This window comes from Ovis aries, chromosome 3 (genome assembly GCF_016772045.2).
Source record: "Ovis aries strain OAR_USU_Benz2616 breed Rambouillet chromosome 3, ARS-UI_Ramb_v3.0, whole genome shotgun sequence".
NCBI lineage: Eukaryota > Metazoa > Chordata > Mammalia > Artiodactyla > Bovidae > Ovis > Ovis aries.
In genome coordinates this window covers 137,068,915-137,085,627 of record NC_056056.1, presented here as the reverse complement: position 1 = coordinate 137,085,627, position 16,713 = coordinate 137,068,915, and the positions used below count along the sequence as shown (strand labels likewise).

At 42.6% G+C, this 16,713-nt stretch overlaps 2 protein-coding genes and 1 pseudogene across 8 annotated transcripts in view; 1 reads left to right on the top strand and 2 right to left on the bottom strand.

The window, feature by feature from the left end:
- Positions 1-2,885: 2,885 nt before the first annotated feature.
- On the bottom strand, positions 2,886-3,322 carry LOC114113750 (midkine-like; annotated as a pseudogene).
- An 8,911-nt stretch (positions 3,323-12,233) lies between these two features.
- LOC101119975 (tubulin alpha-1A chain) lies at positions 12,234-16,314 on the bottom strand. 2 transcript variants are annotated; one of them, XM_027967377.2, is made up of 4 exons: positions 15,705-16,314; positions 13,987-14,209; positions 13,702-13,850; positions 12,234-13,426 (listed from the first exon to the last, which is right to left on the bottom strand). In XM_027967377.2, exons 2-4 carry the CDS (start codon positions 14,105-14,107, stop codon positions 12,446-12,448), a joined length of 1,251 nt encoding a protein of 416 aa, XP_027823178.1. In that variant the 5' UTR covers positions 14,108-14,209; positions 15,705-16,314; the 3' UTR covers positions 12,234-12,445. The 2 variants fall into 2 exon arrangements, with proteins under 2 accessions (XP_027823178.1, XP_012031429.3); XM_012176039.4 differs by having other exon boundaries at positions 16,214-16,314.
- The window catches only part of LOC105614728 (tubulin alpha-1C chain), a 93,865-nt gene continuing 93,170 nt past the window's right edge, over positions 16,019-16,713 (top strand). For all 6 annotated transcript variants that reach the window (XM_042246769.1, XM_042246767.1, XM_027967379.2 and 3 more), the window contains exon 1: positions 16,019-16,460. The gene's annotated coding sequence lies outside the window, so the exon portion shown is untranslated. The remainder of the gene's footprint in view (positions 16,461-16,713) is intronic.

The window sequence follows — 16,713 nt, the reverse complement described above, 5'->3', positions numbered from 1 at the left end:
TTTAATATTAACAATGCAATTTAAAAGTGAGCAAAGGACTTTGAATAGACATTTCTCCAAAGAAGATATCCAAATAATCAATAAGTACATTAAAAGATACTGAGCATCAGTAATCTTTTGGGAAATGCAAATCAAAGCCAGAATGAAGTACCACACCCACTAGAATGGCTACTATAAAAAAGGACAAGGGGAATTCTCTGGTGGTCTAGTAGTTAGGATTCTACACTTTCCCTGCTGTGGCCTGGGTTCAGTTCCTGAGCTGGGGGGAACCAAACCAGAAAATAACAAATGTTGGCAAGGATATCTAGAAATCGGAGATTTTATACACTGTTGGTGGGAAAGTAAAATGGTTTGGTCTCTTTGGAAAGTAGTTGGGGGACTCCTCAGGAAAAAAAAAAACAACATATATAGATTTATCATATATTATGATCCAACAACTCCACTTCTGGGTATAAAACTAAAAAAATTGAAAGCAGCATCTGAAAGAGATGTTTATATACCCAAGTTCATGACAGCATTATTCACAATAGCCAAAAGATATTAAAAATTCTAATGTTCATCAAGGGATGAATGGATAAACAAAATAACATTTGCCTTGTCAGAGGTTTATAGGAAAACTGTGACCAGACCTATGTGGACAGTTGCAAGAACAAAGGATTCTGCCACCAAGAAGTTTGCAGTGACCAGCCACACCCCCTTGCCTTTCAAAAGAAGCTTGAATTATAACTTGGAGAAAGTGGGTCTTTGGGACAGTAGCTCACTATCTTTTCAGTCTGCTGGCTTTCTGAATAAAATCACTATTCCTTGCCCCAACAACTTATCTCTTGATTTATTGACCTGGGGTGTGGCAAGCAGTACAAGCTTAGACTCAGTAACACCATTTATGCTACTTTCTGTCCCTATGTTTTGTCAGTAGTTGCGGCCTGTTGACTCTAGAACTCAGGCTCAATAGTTGTGGCAATAGGCTTAGTTGCCGCATGGCATGTGGAATCTTCCCAGACCAGGGATTGAACCCATGGTTCCCTTCATTGGCAGGCAGATTCATTACCACTGGACTACCAGGGAAGTCTCTATTTTTTAATTTTTAATATTTGGCCACACCATGTAGGATCTTAGTTCCCTGACCAGAGATTGAATCCGGGCCCTTGGCATTGAAAGTGCTGAGTCCTAACCACTGGATCACCTGGGAATTCCCTTGTTTTTCTCTTTCTGACTTATGTCACTTAGTGATAATCTCTAGGTCCATCCATGTTGCTGCTAATGGCACTATTTCATTTTGAGGGGATGCTGAGCAGTATTCCATATATACACTACGTTTTCTTTATCCATTCATCTGTTGATGGGCATTTAGCTTGCTTCCATGTCTCGGGCTTCAGAAGCTTGGACCTCCCCAGTGGCTCAGATGGTAAAGAATCTGCCTCCAATGCAGGAGACCCAGGTTCAATCCCTGGGTCAGAAAGATCCCTTTGAGAGGGGAATGGCAACCCACTCCAGTATTCTTGCCTGGAGAATCCCATGGACAAAGGAGCCTGGTGGGCTATAGTCCATGAGTCAACACACCATGTCTTGGCTAGTGCAAATAGTGCAGCTTTGAACACTGGGCTGCATGTGTCTTTTCACATTAGAATTATCTCTGGATATATGCTCAGGAGTGGGATTGCTGGATTGTATGGCAACTCTACTTTTAATTTTTTAAGGAACCTCCAGTGTTGTCATTGTTCAGTCACTAAGTTGTGTCTTTGTGACCCCATGGACTGCAGCACTCTAGGCTTCCTGTCCTTAACTGTCTTCCAGATTTTGCTCAGACTCATGTCCTTCCTGCTTTCCATAGTGGCTGCACTATGAAGGCTTCCCTGTCCTTCACTACCTTCCGGATTTTGCTCAAACTCACCTCTATACTGCTTTCCATAGTGGCTACACCAATTTACATTCCCACCAACAGTGTAGGAGGGTTCCCTTTCTGCGGTACTTTCTCCAGCATTCGTTATTTGTAGCCTTTTTAATGATGGCCATTCTGACTGATATGATGTGGTACCTCATTGTAGGTTGTTTTTTTTTTTTTTTAATTTTTTAAAATATGTTTTTGGCTGCAGTGAGTCTTCATTGCTGTGTATGGCCTTTCTCTAGTAGCAGCAAGCGGGGACTGCTCTCTAACTGTGGTGTTCAGGTTTCTCATTTCAGTGGCTTATCTTGTTGCAGAGCATGGGCTCTAGAGCACACAGGTTTCAGTAGTTGTGGCCCTCAGGCTCAGTTGCCCTGTGTATGTGAAATCTTCCTAGACCTGGAATTGAATCCAACCCATGTCCCCTGCATTGGCAGGCAGATTCTTAACCACTGAACCACCAGGGAAGTCCCTTCATTGTAGTTTTGATTTGCATTTCTCTAATAGTGATGTTGAGCATCTTTTCAAATGCCTATTGATCATCTATATGTCTTCTTTGGAGAAATGTCTATTTAGGTCCTCTGCTCAGACAGAGGAGCCTGGCAGGCTACAGTCCAAGGGGTCGCAAAGGGTTGGACACGACTGAGCAACTAACTCTTTGGGTTTTTTTTTAATTAAGAGAAAAGCTTTCATTGGTTGGGGGTCGAGGGAGGACACTTACTTTATTTAATTCTTAGTAATGGCATCACTAGGAAAAGAGAAGTGGGTCCAGGGAAATCAGATCCCTTTGGGGGATGTGCAGGCTACCCAGAATCCCTTGTCCCTCCCCACTTTGGGCACTTGGGGTGGGTGTGGGTGAGTGAAGGGAAGAAGCAGGGCATGATTGATAAAGCTTTCTAGGAGGCAAAAGGCGCTGATGGGTTTCATCTTGGGCCTGTGGAGGGAGGGTGTGGGCCGGGGCTCCCAGTAAATCCAGGGGCTCTTTTGTATCCAGGCCTGGCTGCTAGCCCTTTTCCTTCACTTTCTTGGCTTTGGCCTTGGCTTTGGTCTTGGGAGTGCAGGACTTGGTCACATGGATGGTCTAATGGCACTCAGCATTGTACTGTGCCTCCTTCAGGGTGGTGGGCTTTCATGTCTGTTCCCCCATCAGATCCCCTGCAAGGTCTCAAACTTGTACTTGCAGTCAGCTCCAAACTCCTCCTTCCTTCTTCCAGTGCATCCGGGCACCTGGCACCAGATGCACAGAGTCTGGGCCCTATAGGTACCCTGGCAGCAACTGACACCACAGTCTTTGCTGCTGAGGGTGCAGGGCCTCCAGGTCTACTCCATACACTCGCTCCCTGGGCCTTCCATCTTTACATTGTCTTTCTTTTTGGCCACCTCTGAGGTGAGCACTAGCAGCGTGAGGAGGGCAGGGAGAAGGAAGCCTGGGCACCGCATCCTGAGTGGGGAGCATGGGTCAGAGTCCCCACTGGGGGCCGCAGGTGTGGACCTCCCACCCTTTGCCCCAGTTTGCAGACCCAAAGGGTTGGGCTGCTATTGCAGTGGCAGTGGACTGGGATGGAGGCTGCCAGCCTTGGGCAGCCTGGGCTGCCTTGCTGCCAGCCTGGGCTCATAGCAGGAGGAATCTCCCCAGGGGCCACCTGGAGCCTGAGAGGCAGCTCAGACTCCCACTCCACTTCCAGACCCCAGGTTGTCAGCAGGGGAGGTGCTCAAGTCCCTGCAGGCTCTTTTGGGCCCTGCAGGCTCAGTTGGGTTAGTTTGTTTTTTGTCATTGAGCTGTATGAGCTATTTGTATATTTTGTTCTGAAACTTTTTATCTCTATATGAATAGAAAAGCTTTATATCTTTAAAAGTCAGAGCCTCGAGGATGAGCTATTGTGTCTATTTCAGGATATAGGTAACATTGTTTATTTGCCACATGGCACAGTTTATGGGATCTTACTTCCCTGACCAGGGATTGAACCTGTGCCTTCAGCAATGAAAGCAGAGTCCTAATCACTGAACAGCCAGGGAATTCCCATGACATTTTTAACTTATAGCAAAAGTAGTAGAATACAAAAGGAGAAGGCGATGGCACCCCTCTCCAGTACTCTTGCCTGGAAAATCCCATGGACGGAGGAGCCTGGTAAGCTGCAGTCCATGCGGTCGCACAGAGTTGGACACGACTGAAGCGACTTAGCAGTAGCAGCAGTAGAATACAAAGGTTAAAGTAAAAGAAACAGGTTCAATATGGTCCAGATTTGTTCTTTCCTATTACAGTGGTTGCCAGAGGCTGGGGGAGGGTGGAGTGGGAATTGTTTAATGGGTATGGAATTTTAGTTTTGCAAGATGAAAAGAATTCCAGAGATTGATTGCATAACTGTGAATGCACTTTACACTACTGAACTGTATACTTAAAAAATGGTTAAGATAGTAAATTTTATTTTATGTGTGTTTTACCACAATTAAAAATAAAGTAAAACTGAGAGTTCTGTGGGGGTTCAATCCCTGGTTGGGGAACTAAGAGTCTACAATCCTCATGGCAAAAAAAAGAAAAAAGAGAAAATTAATTAAAATAAATAGTATATAAAAATAAACAAAGTGTTTTAAAGTTATTTAAATTCTAATATTAAAAGTATTTCCTTATAAATTTATAAAATTTATTTTAAATGTATCTATAGCATTGTAGTTTATGTTAAAAGTAGTTTGTAATTGAGAAAATATAAAAGCAAAAGGTTTAAAATATCATTCTTGACGATTTACAAACTGTTTAATAATGCTTAGTCATCTTCAGTGTGCTCCTGCTAACATCTATATTTTGTTCATTTTTCCCCTCCGTTTTTGTTGTTCTGTTTCATTTTGGATACTGTTTATTGTTATGTCTTCAATTCATTGACCTTTTCTTCTGTGGTGTCTAATCTACTGTTCAGCTGTTTTTTTTGTCACACTGTATAATATGTGGGATCTTCATTCCCCCACCCTTCCTCCTGCAGTGAAGCTCAGAATCTTAACCACTGGGCCATGAGGTAAGTTCTTTGTTTATCCCATTTACTATTTTTTTTGAAATCTCAGATATATTTTTCATCTCCAGAAGTTTTTTCTGTATCTCTACTTTCTCATATAATTATAATTACTTTTAAGATTTTTGTTTGATTTAGGTCATATCTGAATGGTCTAGTAGTTTTCCCTACTTTCTTTAAGTCTGAATTTGGCAATAATGAGTTCATGATCTGAGCCACAGTCAGCTCCCCGTCTTGTTTTTGCTGACTGTGTAGAGCTTCTCCATCTTTAGCTGAAAATATAATCAATCTGATTTTGGTGTTGACCATCTGGTGATGTCCATGTGTAGAGTCTTCTCTTGTATTGTTGGAAGAGGGTGTTTGCTATGACCAGTGCGTTCTCTTGGCAAAAGTCTATTAGCCTTTGCCGTGCTTCATTCCGTACTTCAAAGCCAAATTTGCCTGTTACTCCAGGTGTTTCTTGACTTCCTACTTTTGCATTCCAGGCCCTTATAATGAAAAGGACATCTTTTTTGGGTGTTAGTTCTAAAAGGTCTGGTAGGTCTTCATAGAACCGTTCAACTTGAGCTTCTTCAGCACTACTGGTCGGGCATAGACTTGGATTACGGTGATATTGAATGGTTTGCCTTGGAAACGAACAGAGATCATTCTGTCGTTTTTGAGATTGCATCCAAGTACTGCATTTCGGACTCTTTGGCTGACTATGATGGCTACTCCATTTCTTCTAAGGGATTCCTGCCCAAAGTAGTAGATATAATGGTCATCTGGGTTAAATTCACCCATTCCAGTCCATTTTGGTTCACTGATTCCTCGAATGTTGATGTTCACTCTTGCCATCTCCTGTTTGACCACTTCCAGTTTGCCTTGATTCATGGACCTGACGTTCCAGGTTCCTATGCAATATTGCTCTTTACAGCATTGGACCTTGCTTCTATCACCAGTCACATCCACAGCTGGGTATTGTTTTTGCTATGGCTCCATCCCTTCATTCTTTCTGGAGTTATTTCTCCACTGATCTCCAGTAGCATATTGGGCACTTACCGACCTCTTTCAGTATCCTATCATTTTGCCTTTTCATACTGTTCATGGGGTTCTCAAGGCAAGAAGTGGTTTGCCATTCCCTTCTCCAGTGGACCACATTCTGTAGACCTCTCCACCATGAACCCTCTGTCTTGGGTGGCCGCACATGGCATGGTTTAGTTTCTTTGAGTTAGACAAGGCTGTGGTCTGTGTGATCAGATTGGCTAGTTTTCTGTGATTCTGGTTTCAGTGTGTCTGTCCTCTGATGCCCTCTCATAACACCTACCATCTTACTTGGGTTTCTCTTACCTTGGACATGGGGTATCTCTTCACGGCTGCTCCAGCAAAGCGCAGCTGCTACTCCTTACCTTGGACGAGTCGCCCCTCCTGACCTTGAACGTGGAGTAGCTCCTCTCAGCCCTCCTGTGCCCACGCACCCGCTGCTCCTTGGACGTGGGGTTGCTCCTCTCTGCTGCCACCCCTGACCTCGGACGGAGGTTTGTGACATTGTACAGGAGACAGGGATCAAGACCATCCCCATGGAAAAGAAATGCAAAAAAGCAAAATGGCTGTCTGAGGAGGCCTTACAAATAGCTGTGAAAAGAAGAGAACCTAAAAGCAAAGGAGAAAAGGAAAGATATTTCCATTTGAATGCAGAGTTCCAAAGAATAGCAAGGAGAGATAAGAAAGCCTTCCTCAGCGATCAATGCAAAGAAATAGAGGGAAACAACAGAATGGGAAAGACTAGAGATCTCTTCAAGAAAATTAGGGATACCAAGGGAATATTTCATGCAAAGATGGGCTCGATAAAGGACAGAAATGGTATGGACCTAACAGAAGCAGAAGATATTAAGAAGAGGTGGCAAGAATACACAGAAGAACTATACAAAAAAGATCTTCACGACCCAGATAATCACGATGGTGTGATCACTCACCTAGAGCCAGACATCCTGGAATGTGAAGTCAAATGGGCCTTAGAAAGCATCACTACGAACAAAGCTAGTGGAGGTGATGGAATTCCAGTTGAGCTATTTCAAATCCTGAAAGATGATGCTGTGAAAGTGCTGCACTCAACATGCCAGCAAATTTGGAAAACTCAGCAGTGGCCACAGGACTGGAAAAGGTCAGTTTTCATTCCAATCCCAAAGAGAGGCAATGCCAACAAATGCTCAAACTACTGCACAATTGGACTCATCTCACACGATAGTAAAGTAATGCTCAAAATTCTTTAAGCCAGGCTTCAGCATTACATGAACCGTGAACTTCCAGATGTTCAAGCTGGTTTTAGAAAAGGCAAAGGAACCAGAGATCAAATTGCCAACATCTGCTGGATCATGGAAAAAGCAAGAGAGTTCCAGAAAAACATCTCTTTCTGCTTTATTGACTATGCCAAAGCCTTTGACTGTGTGGCTCACAATAAACGGTGGAAAATTCTGAAACAGATGGGAATACCAGACTACCTGACCTGCCTCTTGAGAAATCTGTATGCAAGTCAGGAAGCAACAGTTAGAACTGAACATGGAATGACAGACTGGTTCCAGATAGGAAAAGGAGTATGTCAAGGCTGTATATTGTCACCCTGATTATTTAACTTCTATGCAGAGTACATCATGAGAAACGCTGGGCTGGAAGAAGCACAAGCTGGAATCAAGATTGCCGGGAGAAATATCAATAACCTCAGATATGCAGATGACACCACCCTTATGGCAGAAAGTGAAGAAGAATTCAAAAGCCTCTTGATGAAAGTGAAAGAGGAGAGTGAAAAAGTTGGCTTAAAACTCAACATTCAGAAAACGAAGATCATGGCATCTGGTCCTATCACTTCATGGGAAATAAATGGGGAAACAGTGGAAACAATGTCAGACTTTATTTTTTTGGGCTCCAAAATCACTGCAGATGGTGATTGCAGCCATGAAATTAAAAGACACTTACTCCTTAGAAGGAAAGTTATGACCAACCTAGATAGTGTATTCAAAAGCAGAGACATTACTTTGCCAACAAAGGTCCATCTAGTCAAGGCTATGGTTTCTCCAGTAGTCATGTGTGGATGTGAGAGTTGGACTGTGAAGAAAGCTGAGCACCGAAGAATTGATGCGTTTGAACTGTGGTGGTGGAGAAGACTCTTGAGAGTCCCTTGGACTGCAAGGAGATCCAACCAGTCCATCCTAAAGGAGATCAGTCTTGGGTGTTCATTGGAAGGAATGATGCTAAAGCTGAAACTCCAATACTTTGGCCCCCTTATGTGAAGAGTTGACTCATTGGAAAAGACTCTGATGCTGGGAGGGATTGGGGGCAGGAGGGGAAGTAGACAACAGAGGATGAGATGGCTGGATGGCATCACTGACTCGATGGATGTGAATCTGAGTGAACTCCGGGAGTTGGTGATGGACAGGGAGGCCTGCCGTGCTGGGATTCATGGGGTTGCCAAGAGGCAGACATGACTGAGCGACTGAACTGAACTGAACTGAACTGAAGATTTTTGTTTACTAATAACATTAATGAATTATTTAACTTATTCTGGTATATAATACTTTCTAAATAACAATATCAATATTATTAATAGAATATGATTACTGAAAGCAGATTTTTTTTTGGAGTTCTTTTTTTCCTTATACTGTATACTTAAAATGGATATACAATCAAATTATTTCTTTTTTCTGGCCATCCCCTGCAGTGTGTGGGATTTTAGGTCCCCCAAACCAGGGATTTAACCCTGGGCCCTTAGCAGTGAGAACATGGACTTCCAATCACTGAACTACCAGCAAATTCCGAAAATACTGTGATTTAAAGTCACTTGAAATAATCCTCCAGTTTGTAAATAAGCCACTAACTTCATACTTGGTTAGATTGATTTGTTTCATTTTGCTTTTGATTGGTAGATATTTTTTCCACCTTGATTTAATTCATTTGTATAATACATAATACAGTTACATGTTTCTACAGTCAAATGATACAAAAAATACATTCAAAGAAAACTGGCTAGACCATATTCCTTTCCCTTACAGGTAATTAAAAAAATTTGTTTTGGTTTATGCTTCCATTTTTTGTTTGTTTTTTTAATCATGGTGAGATATTACAAACATTAAATGTACTATTTTAACCTTTAAAAAAACCTGAAATACAGGTGATTTACAATATTATAGAAGTTTTAAGGGTACAATGTAGAGATTCAGTATTTTTATACATTACACTTCATTTAAAGTTATTATAAATATTATATCAACTATGTTGTTTTTGTTGTTCAGTTGCCCAGTTATGTCTGACTCTTTGTGACCCCATGGACTGCAGCATGCCAGGCCTCCCTGTCCCTCACCATCTCTCAGAGTTTGCCCAAGTTCATGTTCATAGCATTGGGTGATGCCGTCCAGCCATCTCTTTCTCTGATGCCCTCTTCTCCTTCTGCCTTCAATCTTTCCCAGCATCAGGGACTTTTCCAATGAATCTTCTGTTCACATCAGGTCCAAAATACTGGAGCTTCAGGTTCAGCATCAGTCCTTCTAGTGAATATTCAGTGTTGATCTCACTTAGTATTGACTGGTTTTATATCCTTGCTGTCCAAGGGACTCTGAGGAGTTCTCTACAGCACCACAGTTTGAAGTCATCAATTCTTTGGCTTTCAACTACACTTCACTAAAAATAAAAGTTATTATGAAATAATGGCTATATTTCTCTGTGCTATACAATATATCCCTGTTGCTTACATTTTAACCTATATTAAATGTCCAGTTGAAATTGTAGCATTAAGTATATTCACATTGTGCAACCATCACCACTATTCATCATTCCAAACAGATGAAACAGTGTATCCTTTAAACAATAACTTCCCATTACATGCTCCCCCCATGCCCTGGGAACTCTTATTTTCTGTCTCTATGAATTTGACCATTCTAGTTACCTCTTAAGTGGAATGAGACAAGATTTGCTTTTTTAAAAAATTTATTTATTTTTGGCTGTGCTGGGTTTTCATTGCTGCATGTGGGCTTTCTCTAGTTGTAGTGAGTGGGAGCTCTTCTTCGTGTGGCTTCTCATTGCAGTGGCTTCTCCTGTTGCAGATCACCGTCTCTAGGCAAGCGGGCTTCAGTACTTGCGGCTCTCTGGCTCTAGAGCTCCGGCTCAGCAGTTGTGCACACAGGCTTAGTTGCTCCGTGGCATGTGGGATCCTCCAGGGCTCAAACCTGTGTTCCCTGCATTAACAGGTGGATTCTTATTCACTGCGCCACCAGGAAAGTACCAATATTTGTTTTTTTATGTGTCTGGCTTATGCATGATGTCCTCAAAATTCGTTCATGTTATAGCATGTGTCAAAATTTCCTTCTCTAAGACTGAATAATATTCCATTGCCTATATTTTGTTCATTCATCAATTCATGAATATTAAGGCTGCTTCCACCTTTTGGCTATTGTGAATAATGCTGCTATGAGCATGGGTATACAAATATCTGAGTCCCTGCTTTCAATTCTTTTGGGTATTTATCCAGAAATGGAATTTCTGGATCATATGGTAATTCTATTCAATGTTTTTAGTAATTTTTTAGATTAATTTTTTTAAGCTAAACAAAAACTATAATGAGTTCATGGATTTTAACAAATTTTGTACAGTTAAATCCATTTCAGTCACTATAGTTTTCAATACTCACTTTGTATCATCAGTGAGAACCTCTTCAACTGACTCCTGTGTCTTTTTGGTTTGACTTTGGTCTTTTATATTTTCCCTGCTTTCTGGAATGAGAAAAAAAAAATGAGGCTGAACTTGTGTATTTCGTGCTCCAGGCTTGGAATCAGTCATTTCTCTAAAATGTCCTGGTTCTGATATTTACGATTGAGGTTAAGATCACAGGGCTTTTAACTCTATGATTTTTATATTTGTTCCTATTTTATCTTACATTTTACTCTTCTAGCCAATGACCATTTTACATCTACCGTGTATCATATTTTGCTATATGCTGGGAATGTAAATTAAACACTGACATTTGATCTTGTTTCCACACTAGTTTTTTATCTGAATGAGCAAAACCTTGTACTTTTGTGCATCAGGTCTGTTTCCATTAGCTTTAGTTAAAACTGCTGAGCAGAAGTCCCCTCTTGGTCCAGTAGCTAAGACTCTGCGCTTTCAATACAGGGGACCCAGGGTTCGATCCCTGATGAGGGAACTAGATCCCACATGCTTCAACTATGAATTTACTAAAGATCCCCCATGCAATTAAAGATCCCACATCTACAACGAAGATCGGAGATCTCCAGTGTCACAACTAAAACCCAGCACAGCCAAACAGATAAATATTAAAAAAAAAAAAAAAAACCTGCTAAGGAATACTGAATTGATTTTCAAATTAGTTGATCTTATTTCTTATTTTTATTTCTATTAACTCACACTAAACTGATTATAGTACTACAATACTATTACACCCTTTAGTTTACAGTGCCAAAGAAAAAAATAGATTAGGTAGTTAATACCAGAAAGTCATTTCATCATCACTGGGTATTATCCCAGAACAAGGTAGCATGATGGCCCAAGACAGCTTGCTGCTCCTGGGCTCTTAGCCTTTTCGTCAGGTGGACTGGCAGCTGGCCTGTTGCTGAAGTCCTAAGTCCAAAACGGTTTCTTTCACCATGTTGGTTGTCGCCTACAATTACACTATTAGAATTCTGTCTTTTGAAGTTATTGGCTCATATTAAAATAGGAAAATCCTTTGAGAGTTAGAGCTCAGATATATAATTAATACATTCGAGTGAATAAATGTATCAGGCTTTTCTGATGTGATATTCAGCTGAAAATAAGTTTGGAGAGAAGAAAGTAAAGAACGAGGTCTAGTGTAGTAGGAAACTGCTTGGAGAGAACATCTTTTTAGAACCCAGGGCAGAGGAAGCATGATGGCACTAGACACTTGCCAAGGAGATGAGGCGCATGAAAATAGGCTCATAAGCCCTCCATGATGCATTTGGAATATTCACCATTTTATCTGTTTAGTTGCATGAGACTCAGCAGTCAACCAGATTTTAGTTGTGCATTAGATATAAATTCTCAAAAAACCAGGAATTTAACTATTATAGTTGTCAAAACTTAAGAGTAGCATGGATGTTATCTAATGGTATTCTTCACCTTTTTTAAAATCAATTTTTAAAGTTGAAGTACAGTTGATTTACATCTAATGATAATTTTTAGATATGTATTTATATTTTGTTTTATAATATACTAGGACAATTAAAAATTAAAAACCAAGTTGCTGTGTAGAATATGTATAAACCACAGTCAATAGTTATTCTTTCTTCTCAATGTACTGAATAAATGAAAATTTTCTGGACACCTGAATAGAAAACACAAGACTGAGCTCATTTAAGACAGGGAATACTTTATTCAAACCCATCAGAGAAATGGATAGCTTGGGTCTGTAACAAAGCATCATGTTTTAAAGCATAGGTCAGTAATTGTATATGAGCGTATACACTGCAACATACAAATTAACTGATCAGACCACAACTTCTCAATGTTTGAAACAGAATAAGCTTCCCTGTAAAAGCAGCACCTTTGTGACATTTTAACTTTAATATTCCTCTCCTTCTTCCTCTCCCTCTCCTTCCACAGAATCCACACCCACCTCCTCATAATCCTTCTCAAGGGCAGCCATGTCCTCACGGGCCTCAGAAAACTCGCCTTCCTCCATGCCCTCACCCACGTACCAGTGAACAAAGGCACGCTTGGCATACATCAGGTCAAACTTGTGGTCCAGGCGAGCCCAGGCCTCAGCGATGGCTGTGGTGTTGCTCAGCATGCACACAGCTCGCTGTACTTTGGCCAGGTCTCCACCAGGTACCACAGTGGGAGGCTGGTAGTTAATGCCAACCTTGAAGCCAGTGGGGCACCAGTCCACAAACTGGATGGTACGCTTGGTCTTGATGGTGGCAATGGCAGCATTGACATCTTTGGGAACCACGTCGCCACGGTACAACAGGCAGCAGGCCATGTATTTACCATGGCGAGGGTCACATTTCACCATCTGGTTGGCTGGCTCAAAGCAAGCATTGGTGATCTCTGCTACAGAAAGCTGTTCATGGTAGGCTTTCTCAGCAGAGATGACAGGGGCATATGTGGCCAGAGGGAAGTGGATGCGGGGATAGGGCACCAGGTTGGTCTGGAACTCTGTCAGATCCACATTCAGGGCGCCATCAAACCTCAGGGAAGCAGTGATGGAGGACACAATTTGACCTATCAACCTATTCAGGTTAGTATATGTCGGGCGCTCAATATCGAGGTTTCTACGGCAGATGTCATAGATGGCCTCATTATCTACCATGAAGGCACAATCAGAGTGCTCCAGGGTGGTGTGGGTGGTGAGGATGGAGTTGTAGGGCTCAACGACAGCTGTGGAAACCTGGGGGGCTGGGTAAATGGAGAACTCCAGCTTGGACTTCTTGCCATAGTCGACAGAGAGGCGTTCCATCAGCAGGGAGGTGAACCCAGAACCAGTTCCCCCACCAAAGCTGTGGAAAACCAAGAAGCCCTGAAGACCTGTGCACTGGTCAGCCTGTTAAAAGAGGAACAGGAAAAACATAGTTATTGCTCTTTGTGATGTCATCATAGTAAAGATTTTCACTTTTCATATTAATTCCAAAGAATGAGATTGCATTTTGACAGAAACTTTTAAAATGTAGACCTTCCTTAAATTACTCAGCATTTCTTTATTAAAAATATCTTCATGAATATTTATCAAATGACATCAAATAGGCCATATTTTAATTGAACTTTATAAATATCTCTCTTAGGTTCATTAATTTACTTTATTCTTGAGAATACACATACCAGTTTCCGAATTCGGTCCAAGACGAGGTCAATGATCTCCTTGCCAATGGTGTAGTGACCTCGAGCATAGTTGTTGGCAGCATCTTCTTTGCCTGTGATGAGCTGTTCAGGGTGGAAGAGCTGGCGGTAGGTGCCAGTGCGAACCTCATCTGGAAGAGGAAAACGAAGCAGCCACCCATCAATGACCCATACAAGCTCCACCCCAGGGTATCAGTGGAGCCCACAGGACACACCTCCTGTCACAGACCCTCAGGATTCTCATTGAAGCTACTGAGGTCAACTCACCAATGACTGTGGGTTCCAGGTCTACAAACACTGCCCTGGGCACATGCTTGCCAGCGCCTGTCTCACTGAAGAAGGTATTGAAGGAGTCGTCTCCTCCCCCAATCGTCTTGTCACTTGGCATCTGGCCATCGGGCTGAATGCCGTGTTCCAGGCAGTAGAGCTCCCAGCAGGCATTGCCGATCTGGACACCAGCCTGGCCAACGTGGATGGAGATGCACTCACGCTGTGGGAAGGAAAAGAGAAAAATTGTAAAATTAGTTATATTAGCATTTTCAATTTTCAATAAATTTCCAAAATGATTTCTAGTAATATACAAGTATTCTTTGAATTTATTTGAGGTCATATTCCTAACATAATAGAAACAGTTAAAGAAAAGCACTTGCTACAAATGCTGCAGATGGGTGTGGTCTGGATAAGGCTGCACTGTTAAGCACATGGTGCAAGCCGATTGTTCCAACAGCCATACTTGAATAGAAGATTTTTCATATTTAAAAAATAGTCAAGCACAAAATTTTTGTAAAATGAAGTAATTTCAATCACTAGTTAATTGCAATCATTATTACTGCCTCCTTCACCTTTAAAGATGAACATTTTTTTGATAGGACTTGGTATTTCAATATGGACATCTGTACTGCAGCTGAGGCTAGAAGCCACACCCTTCTGCAGTCTGTCTGCAGAATCCATCAGTATTAGGGGGTAGAAGCTAAACAAGGACTGTCTCCTGCACTGCTGCATTTGCTGTGCCTGGTGCCAGCCTGTACTGTCTGCTACATTATTTAACAGAGCAAGCTCTATTTCCAGCAACTGCCTACATGATCTCATTGTGCTATCTGCCAGTTTTCCTCTTCTGACCCAGCCTGGGACCATATGCCTAAACTGAAATGAATTCATGAAGATGCACTAGAACAAAAGACAGCTACACAAAGTATAAGTCTTCTTTGTCTGCAGCATTTTCATTATTTAAAAAAGTTTTCCCAGAATCTTCTCCTCTGCAAAAAACTGAAAAAGTATTAGTATCTTTAAAACAACAGTTCCTAAACTAGAAATAAATAGAACATGAAAAGCTACCAAGCTTAAAGCCCAGTGAAATAATTAAATATTTATATAAAACAACAAAATAATGTTTTCATTCTGAAATTTCGTACCCACCACAGAATACTCATGCTCATTACATTCAGTAGAGTGTCCCCTCCGTAGCCTTTACGGTTACAACTTCCTTTGTCTGTCCATTGTCTAGTCACTGACAAACGGGGGCTGGGGGCGGGGAAGGGCGTTTCCCTGGGTCCTCTGCATTAGAGCACCCTGGCTCACAAAATCGGCTTTTTCTCTCGCTGAACATGCGATCAAGACAGACACACAGGAGTCAGCCAGGGCGGGGCGGCCCCAGACCAGACGTTAAAGGGCTTGTCATGTGAACTGTGACTTTGCTCCTCAAAAAAAAAAAAAATCTAAGTTTTGACAGTGAATGAAAAACCTTTTAACGCCTACGGTTCTGTAAAGATGAAAGGCTTGTTAAAAGTCTTTCTGACAGAGGAGGCTTAGTGAGGACGAACCCCTCCCAGCGGCTCCAAGGCGAGAGAAGCAGAAACAAACAACTCCGCCCCTGCGCCGCCTCGACGCCGGCCGCCACAGAAACTAACCATTTTGCCTGTTAATACATGGGTGTCTTTCTAAAACACCAACGAACTGGCGAGGGATCCTTTTTTTTTAATACTAACCTCAGGCTCCGCTTTGTCCCTTTCCTTCTCTCCCCGAGTCTTCTTCCCAGCTACACCCACCGACCCCCGTCTTTTCGGTCGACGAATCCTCTCCCTGTCCCTGGGGAACAACGCGAGGAAGGGCTTCTCCGAGTCACACGACTATCGTGCGCACACGGGGGCCGAGCAGGCGACGCCAAGACCGCCCTGCCTGCCCCAGCCCCTTTCTTGACCGACAGATGGGCTGCTGCACGCGGCTGCCAGGGACTTGGGTAACAAAACCTCCCTAGGCGCCGCCTTTGTTCCCCCTCACTGCTCAGCCGCGCCCTGGACTCAGTCGTGGTGGGGCTCCTGCACCCCGCACTGCGGCGGGGAGTCCGGCCGCAGACAAAGCCAAAACTCGCAAATAAAATGTAAAGCTACTCTTACCCATCGAGTTGTAAAGGACAAAGGTTTTAAGATTTTCCAAGGAGACCCTGGGGAGGCTGACCCCACCCAGCGTCACAAAGAGCCGGAGGAGACACTCTTACCATAGTTGCTGTTTTGCGGCTGCCGAGCAGATGGCGGAGAGGAGAAGAGGTTGTTACTTCTTACAGCGCGACTCTTAGGCGGTCGATGTAAGAGAACCTGCGGCACATGGGCGTCTGAGGCTCCCTATATACAACTCGGTCACCATGGGGATGGGCTGGGGCCTTTTCCTGTTGGTCCAGACCCCTCAATCTGCCCAGAGGAGCCGCGACAGAAGAGTGGTGATTGGTGCATGCGACATGGGATGAGGTAATCTCTCCCCCACCCCTTTTCCCCTAGCATCCATAGACTGCTTGCATCCTTCAGACAAAGAGACCGAGCAAAAACAGTCAGCCGAGCATCCATTACGGGGTGGGGTTGGGAAGGGGTGGGGGGAGGGAGGGAAAGAGAACTGGAGTTGGGTGACTTTATATTGTTTAAACCTCAAACTGCTGTTAAAATCATCAATGTAAAGGTTTTCCTCCCAGCATTTAATCGCAGAATTTGAGATGAAATATTTTAA

Bases quoted from the DNA above. Each gene is read 5' to 3' on its own strand.
- LOC101119975 (XM_012176039.4), bottom strand. The intron at 13,851-13,986 runs GTGAGTTGACCT...TTCCTCTTCCAG, and splicing joins CCTGGAACCCACAGTCATTG to ATGAGGTTCGCACTGGCACC. The intron at 13,427-13,701 runs GTATGTGTATTC...CTCTTTTAACAG, and splicing joins TGGACCGAATTCGGAAACTG to GCTGACCAGTGCACAGGTCT.